This window comes from Sciurus vulgaris, assembly GCF_902686455.1.
Source record: "Sciurus vulgaris genome assembly, chromosome: 2".
NCBI lineage: Eukaryota > Metazoa > Chordata > Mammalia > Rodentia > Sciuridae > Sciurus > Sciurus vulgaris.
In genome coordinates, this window is record NC_136462.1 from 178,111,722 (window position 1) to 178,120,429 (window position 8,708).

The window sequence follows — 8,708 nt, forward strand, 5'->3', positions numbered from 1 at the left end:
GGCCGTTTTCTCTAGCTTAGAATCCTCTCCTTTGCCTAGTGGTCCTTCAGCACTTTTTTTCTTTTTATCTTTTTTCTTTTTTTTTTTTTTTTTTTTTTTGTACCAGGGATTGAACTCAGGGGTGCTTGACCACTGAGCCACATCCCCAGCCCTATTTTGTATTTTATTTAGAGACGGGGTCTCACTGAGTTGCTGAGCACCTCACTTTTGCTGAGGCTGGCTTTGAACTCACGACCCTCCTGCCTCAGCGTTCCAAGCCGCTGGGATGACAGGCATGTGTCACAGCGACGGGCTCACAGCTCTTTATCCTCTGCTGGGCAACAGAATAGATTCCTGTAGCCGCATGTGGCTACTGAGCACTTGAAATGTGGCTGGGACAAATTGAAGTGAGCCGTCACAGTCAGATAAGCACGAGATTCCAAAGATATTGTACACGAAAAAATGCAAAATATGACAAAGAAGTTTTGTGTGGTATCGTATTTCATGGTGGTATGAGAGTGTTTTGGATATGTTGCTTTACATGAAAGATTATTAAAATTAATTTCGTTGTTTGTTTTGTCCACATTCTATTTTGTGGATGGCTCCTTCCCCCAAAATCTGTGATAAAGGAAAATGTGTCTTCTGATATTTTCCCTCCTGTCCCCGGAGGAAAAACATAATCTGAGAGTCAGTCATAGTTACAGCAGGTCTGACCTGGGTCATTGGGGGGCCAAACCCGGTTCTGTAAGAAACCCCTGCAGGACTGGGTTGGTCCTGGGCATCCGTTTCCTGCTCTCCCTCCCCTCCGAGATGAGACTGACACCACTCCTTAAGCGATTGGTGCTTATACAGTATTTATTGAGTGACTGATGACAGGAAACAGTTACATGTGTTGTTTTGTAGATCGTGGAGGGAGACGGGGCTTGACGTGTGAAGGGATCTGCTTCCTCCAGCTCCGCGGTGCTGGCAGGGTCTACGGAGGCGCGGGCGGTGCAGAGACGTGGGCAGGCTCTCGGCTTTGCTTAGTGTCTCTCTCGGTAGCAGAAGCGGCGTGTGTGATGTGTCCTGTGGCGTTCACAGGGGTGGCACTGGAGAGGACGACAGAGTTGTTACTGGGGGGAAGGCTGGTGCTTTCCATATTGAAGGGGTCGGATAAGATGTATTTCCTCTGTTTGACATTGGAATCTACGTAGCCGATCAGCATGGTTTCGTTTTCTAGCTCCGGTATGTGGGGGATTTCGTGTCGCAGGTACATGGTTATCAGTTTGATCACTTTGGGTCCGATACAACATTTTCTCTTCTTGCATTTCTGAATTTCTTTTTCATCTCCGCTGCAGGAGTTCTTGCATTTTCCAAAACCCATTAAGCATTTTGGCAAGTTCCAAAGTTCTGCACAAGGAAGAGAAAAGCATAAGCTGAGAGTCATAGGCCAGACCCGGCTCTGTAAGTAACCACTGAAGGACTGGTTTTTTCCTGGGCATCCTTCTCCTGCCCAGGTATTCAGGCTGCTAAAGGAGAGAATGGAGGAAGAGGGAGTTTGGTAGCTTTAAGTGTAGTGTTCGGGGATGTTGGTGGGGTCACTGGGGCAGGCCAAGAGACTCTCTGGATACCTCTGGAATCCAAAATAAATCCCTGGTTTAGTCTCTCTTCCTTGAGTAACTTTATTTTTATTTTTTATTTTATTTTTTCTGTACCAGGGATTAAATGGAAGGGCGCCTAACCACTCAGCCACATGGCCCCCTCCTCCTGCCTTTTTAGTTTTTATTTTGAGACAGGGTCTTGCTAAGCTCCTTAACACCTCGCTAAGTTGCTGAGGCTGGCTTTGAACTTGCGCTCCTCCTGCCTCAGCCTCCTGAACTGCTGGGATTACAGGCATGCGCCACTGCACCCTAGCCCTTGAGTAACTTTAAAAAAGAGAAGAAGACGGGCCTGAGTATTTGCTTTTACAACAGCAGTTTTGACGTACAGCTTAGCGTCTTCAACACTGTATGGCAGCTCTGTCCCATCCCTATGACCCTCGGAAATATCAATGAGAGTAAAATCTGTCATAAAACTAATCCAAGAAAGGATTTTTAAAGTTTAAAAATATTAGTTTTGATTAACATGCATTAATTGTACATATGAAAGGATTCCGTGTGATATTTGCGTATATGCAGTGTGCTCGGGTCAAGTCCAGCCTCCCTTTATTCCCAGTCTCTGGTCATCGCTGTTCAATATTCAGGTGGACTTTTTATTTTTTAATTCCACATGCAAGAGAGAACATGTGGTACCTGTCTTTCTGTGTGGCCATCCATAAGAATGAAATCCTGTCATTTGCAGTAAAATGGATGGAAACTGGAAGATGTTAGGTCAGATGAACTGAACCAAGAAAAGAATTTAAAAAGACAATCCGTAGGATTTTCAGAAATGCTGTCTTCTAGCGAGGTGGTACACACGTGTAATCCCAGAGGTTCAGGGGAGACTGAGACAGGAGGATGGAAAGTTCAAGGCCAGCCTCAGCAACTTAAGGAGGCCCTAACCAAATTAATGAGGTCCTAACCAACTTAGTGAAACCCTGTGGCAACACAAAAAAATAAAAAGGCCTGGGAATGTGGCTCAAGAAATGCTGTCTTCTTGCCAAACTCAGGGGTTCTTGACCCCTCTGTCAATCACTAGATCTGCGGTTCTTGGGGCATGGTGTTCTCTCACTTTGAGCCTCTCTGAACACTGTCCCTCAGAGGTCTTGCTCATTACGACAGCCTTGCCCTCATCTCCATCAAGGAGACTCCTGTATTGCTATCTATAGTTTAAAGTCCCCACTAAGCTTACTAATGCATCTTCGTCTGATGGATGATTGTCGCATCCCAATTTCTCATCAAGAAAACTTTCCTTTCTTCCTTCACTCACCTTGCCAATCCAACTAATTTCCAACAGAAATTGGAAACAGTTCCCGGAGCATCAAATAAGTTCAAAGGCTGTTCTCACCCATTTCCTCCTGTTCTCTCACCAAGTGTAAAACCAAAACAGTTCTTGGATTGGAAACCAGTGCATCGATGAACCCATTATACTCACAGGGATTTTGAAGCTCAAAGTGGCTAAGTAACTTCACCCAGGATGACTCAGCCATATTTGTCTATGGTGCTGTCCTTCCCTGCTGGTCCCCAAATACAAACACTGGGAACATCTTTGGCTCCAACACTCTCCTTCCCTGACTCTCTGTGAGCTGTCTTCTGAAACAAGTCGCTCTGCTTTTTCAAAAACAATGTTCAATCTTCTGCTTCAGTCTAGATGTCCTGGTGATACTTGGGGTGCTTCCAAAGACTGAGAGAAGGGACAAGACTCTAAAAATCTGGACGAGTTGTGATGGAGAACATAGACCCTTTTCTAAATCTGAAGGAGATATCTTGGAGCACAAAGGTAAGGTCTTCTTCCTTCCGGCACCAAGGTACAAACTGATTGGAAACTTTGCTTTGAGAGGGTTTAAATTAGAAATGGAGCTAAAACGAGGTAGACTGGACTGAGTCTGTGGGCGATGGGTCTGGGGAGGGCAAGAAGGCAGCATTATGTATTGCAGTTTCCAAACAAACGGAGAACACCCTGTAGCTCCCTGGTGTCCCCATCAGACCCAACCTAAGGGTTGGGGGTTGGGGCACGGCAGAGGCAGCAGGTCAGCTCTTCAGCCACCTCTTTGGGCATCGCGACGTTCAGCATCTCTGGGTTCTGCCTTCGGAAGCAGCCAAGTCCCGGCTTCTGCTCACCCACTTGTCTTAAACCTAGGGGCCCACATTACCTGTATTCACCTGGTACTGTAGCATGAGGCTGGCAAAGATAGGAAAAAGGAGCTTCATGGCTGGATGCCAGAGAGGAAGCCTCAGATCTGGGTTGGTGTTCCCGAGCTCCAGCCTTTATGGGCCTCTGCGTGGCCTTGGGCCATGAGCACTGACGCGTGGCCAAAGCAGGCGTGCGTGCTGCTGGTGGCAGCTGTGTTTTGTCTGGACTCTGATAAATTGTTCCTGAACATCTCTCTGCATCCCTGTGCATCATCCTGGGTGCGGGGAGGAAACACAAGATATCTAAGAAAGGAAAAAAAGAACAAGTTCTTCGTCCTTCTCCTTCTTAATGTTGGAACTGGACAAGAGATCTGTTTGATTCAACCCAGTTATGGCTAAGGCATGTCGGGGATGGAGATCCTAAGAGCCGGAAGAGGCCAGAGACCCGTTGGCTCTGTTATCTGCAGTGGCCAGTATGGGTGCCGGGTCAACACACAAAGTCAGTGCAAGTTTGTTGAATAAGTTTTGGGGAGGCAGCCCTGGGCATAATGTCAGCCTTTGAGAATACACTGATTTCCACATCCTCAGGAAGCAGCAATTTTATAGGGTGCTGCCCTGATTCATGGGTCGAATGATCTAAGGGTAACAGTAGAATCAAGCCTACCAATCAGATGCCTTCTCTGTTAATTTTTAACTTTTTTTTTCCCTGTGAAATTCAGTTAACGAAGATTAACTCTGAACGCCATTAATTGCTCAAGTCCCAAGAGTTCCAGTCCCAAGTCCTAAGTTGGTTCTTCACCTTTCTAGAGTTCTTATCTCCCTAGGATTTCTTTCGTCATCTTTCCAAAAATTCTTTTCCTTTTGTTTAAGCTATGCTGTTTTTTTTTTTATACAAGTTAAAAACAGTTCCTCTGATGAACTTTCAAATTATGAAATCTCTATTTTTTTCCTGTGAATGAAACAAAACAATTGAGCTATGACATATGTTCTTACCTTGGCACCAATAGATGGAATCAGCAGTCCTGTGGGATCAGTCCTGAATGTCACATTTTCATTGGTCCCTGGTGTCTTAAGACACATCAACGTGACATTAATTACCCCAGCATGTCTTGCCAGTCCACAAGAAATACGACTATTGAGATTGCCAGCAAGAAAAGAAGCTCAGTCGTGGAACAGAAGATCGAATTAATAAAAATGTGGCCAAGCCCGGCTGCGCACACCTATAATCCCAGTGGCTCAGGAGGCTGAGGCAGGAGGATTGCGAGTTCAAAGCCAGCCTCAGCAACTTAGCGAGGCCCTCAGCAACTCAGCGAGACCCTGTCTCTAAATAAAATACAAACTAGGGCTGGGGATGTGGCTCAGTGGTTGAGTGCCCCTGAGTTCAATCCCTGGTAGCCCCCCATCAAATTGTGAAATTATGAAAAATTAGATATGTTTCATATGTATGTGGGATGATTTTATCAACCGTATAGAATAATTCCATAAACAGATAAATTATGCACATGTGCAAGGTGTTCCTGTATGTAATGGGATGTAATTGCAGGAAACCAAAAACACTAGCTATTTTAAACAGAAATTTAAAAAATTTTTTTGGTACTGGGATTCTGAACCACTGAGCCACATCCCAGCCCTTTTTATATTTTACTTAGAGACAGGGTCTCACTAAGTTGCTTAGGGCCTTGATAAGTTGCTGAGGCTGGCTTTGAATTTGTGATCCTCCTGCCTCAGCCTCCCAAGCTGCTAGGATTATAGGCATGCTCCATTGTACCTGGCTTTGGACACATTTTTAATACCCAGAATTAGGTGCTTAGAATACTCCAAGAAGCTGACTCAAGGATTGGTGTGCCAGGATGATTTCCCCCAAACAATTTCAACACGCTGGCCCAAAGTAGAATCTGCTACTTCTTTCCAAAATCAGGAAGGAAGGGGATTTACCATGCGCTGTCCTATTAACTTCAAGAACACACCACTGTAGTTATAATATAAGAATAATATGCTGGACACGTGGTGCATGGCTGTAATCCTAGCTATTCAGGAGGCTGAGGCAGGAGGACAGCAAGTTTAATGCCAGTCTCAGCAACTTAGTGATAGGTTCAGTCCCCTGTACCCCCGCCTCAACACACACAAAGCTAAGAGCATTTTGCTGTCCCTACTATAACTGTGTCTTGAAACCCATAGAGCTAGTAATCAGTTATTGGAATGTTGTAACAGAAAACCTCCATTCAACTTAAGGATTTAATTTCTTGGTTTTTCAAGTTCTTTGTGGATTGTTTAAGAAATTGTTTATTTCTTCTGCATCTATTTTTTGCCATAAAGTTACTCACGACATTTTCTTTGATCTTTTTTGAGATTTGCAGAGTTGGAGAGATGACCCGCCTGTTTTATACCTCATTTGGATAATGTGTTTTCTATTATTTTCTTGGTCATTTTATTGATGAAGTGGTTCTTTCTAAGAACCAACTTTGGGTTTTGTTGGCTCTCTTTATTATATATTTGATTTTTATGTAATCATTTTCTGCTGTCAGTTTTTATCTTCCTTTCTTTAAAGAAATTAATGCTTTTCTTTTGCAGGTAATACTCTTTTTTTAATTGGTGCATTATAATTGTACACACTAGTGGAATTTGTTATTACATATGCACACAATATAACAATATAATTTAGCCAATGTCCCTCCCCAGCACTCCTCCCTCCTCCCCGCCTCCTGCCCCTTGGTCCCTTCCTCTGCTGATCTCCCTCTGATTTTCATGAGAAATGCTTCCATCTTCTTCTTTTCCTCTCTAGTTTTCACATATGAGAGAAAATCTACCACCCTTGACCTTAAGCTTGACTTATTTCACTTAGCATAATGGTCTCTAGTTCCACCTATTTTTCTGCAACTTACATACTTCCGTTTTTCTTTATGGCTGGATAAAACTCCTTTGTGTTTATAGACCATGTTTTCTTTATCCATTCATCCACTGATGGACACCTAGGCTGGTTCCATCATTTGGCAGTGGTACTGCTGTAAACATGGTATGCACGTGTCACTGGGGTATGATTGTGGGAGGAAACTCCATTCCGATTTCTGTAGTGGTTGTACTAATTCATGATCCCACCATAGTGTGAAAGTGTTGCTTTTTCTCCACATCTTCTCTAGCATTTCTTATTATTTGTGTTCTTGATGGCTGCCATTCGGACTAGTGTGAGATGAAGTCCCAGGGGGTTTTTGATTTGCATTTCCCTAATTGCTAATGCAGTTGAACATTTTTTCCGTATATTTGTTGGCCATTTGTGTTCCTTCTTTTGAGAAGTATCTGTGTAATTCATTTTCCCATTTATTAATTGGGTTATTTGATTTTTTGGTGTAAAGTTCTTTGAATTCTTTATACATTCCAAATATTAATCCTCTGTCTGAGAAGCAGCTAGCCATGATCTCCGATTGTGGGTTCTGTCTTCACATTCCTGATTGCTTCCTTTGCTGGGCAGAAGCTTTTTTCATTTGAAGGCATCCCATTTATAAACTCTTGGCATTATTTCCTGAGCATTAGGGGTCCTATTGAGAAAGTTGTTCCTTGTACTTATATGCTGGAGTGTTGACCCTACGTTCTTTTGTAGGAGTTGCATAGTTTCTGGTCTAATTCTTAGGTTTTTGATCCATTTTGAGTTTCTTTTTGTGCAGGGTGAGAGATAAGGGTCTAGTTTCAGTCTTCTATATGTGATTTTCCTGGCACCATTATTAAAAAGGCTGTCTTTTCTCCGATGTATATATTTTTGGCCCCTTTGTCAAGGATCAGATGGCTGTAGATGTGTGGGTTTATCTTCGTGTCTTCTATTCTGTACCATTGGTCGGCGTGTCTGTTTTTATGTACTACCATGCAGTTTTTGTTATGATAGCTCTGTAGTATAACTTGAAGTCAGGTATTGTGATGCCTCCAACATTGCTTTTTGGGCTTAGAATTGCTTTAGCCAGGGCTGAGGAGATAGCTCAGTCGGTAGAGTGCTTGCCTTGCAAGCACAAGGCCCTGGGTTTGATCCCCAGCACTACAAAAAAAAAAAAAAAAAAAAAAAGGCTTTGGCTATTATGGGTCTTTTATTATTACAAATGAATTTTAGGACTGCATTTTCTAGTTCTGTGAAGAATGTCATTGGTATTTGGATGGGGATTGCATTGAATCTGTATGTTACTTTTGGTAGCATGGACATTAACAATATCAGTTCTACCTATTCATGAACGTGGGAGGTTGTTTCATCTTCTGAATTCTTCAATGTTCTATAGTTTTCATTGTAGAGGTCTTTCACCTCCTTGGTTAGATTTATTCCTAGGTATTGGTTTTTTTTTTTTTTTTTTTTTTTTTTTTTTTTTTTTTGTGTGACTATTGTGAATGGGATAGTTTTCCAATTTCAATTACCAGTACCAAAACTCTAAAAAGTCTGCATTATGAAATGGCTAAATTGAGCAAATTAACATGCATTCCCTCACATATTTATCAGTTTTTGTGGTGAGAACACAAAAAAAGTGATTTTAAAGAATATATTATGTTGTTATCAACTATGTCACCATGTTGTACAATAGGTCTTTTGAACTTATTCCTCCCAAATAGCTGAAATTTTGAAACCTTCATCAACATCTTCCCTTGCTGTTACCCCAGCCCCTGGTAATCACTGCTCTCCTCTCTGCTTCTGTGAATTTCAACATTTTTAGATTCCACATATATGTGAGATAATTTGGCACTTCTTTTTCTGTGTCTGACTCACGTCACTCAATGTGATATTTTCTGGGTTCGTCTACCTTGTATTGATATGTTTTTACAAATATTCCACATTACTTGAATGTGTGTTCTGATGTCGTGAGGAGCATTGTTTCAACTGGACTGTTAGCATGAAGTTGTTCAAATATTTTCTACCTTATTAACGTTCGCCTGCCTGATATATCAGTAATGGAGCCAATTGTGTTAGAACTTCCTATGTAACTGTGATCTGGTCCATTTTTCCTTATAGTT

General features: G+C 42.4%; 1 protein-coding gene across 1 annotated transcript; it reads right to left on the reverse strand.

Annotated features, from left to right (window-relative positions):
- Positions 1-822: 822 nt before the first annotated feature.
- On the reverse strand, positions 823-3,897 carry DEFB129 (defensin beta 129). Its single transcript, XM_079128818.1, has 2 exons — positions 3,749-3,897; positions 823-1,368 (listed from the first exon to the last, which is right to left on the reverse strand). Exons 1-2 carry the CDS (start codon positions 3,804-3,806, stop codon positions 953-955), a joined length of 474 nt encoding a protein of 157 aa, XP_078984944.1. The 5' UTR covers positions 3,807-3,897; the 3' UTR covers positions 823-952.
- Positions 3,898-8,708: the final 4,811 nt, after the last annotated feature.

Excerpts from the sequence above, each read along its gene's own strand:
- DEFB129 (XM_079128818.1), bottom strand. The coding sequence starts at position 3,806 with ATGAAGCTCCTTTTTCCTATCTTTGCCAGCCTCATGCTACAGTACCAG. Across the intron at positions 1,369-3,748 it reads ACAGTACCAGGTGAATACAG|AACTTTGGAACTTGCCAAAA; the intron begins GTAATGTGGGCC and ends TTCCTTGTGCAG.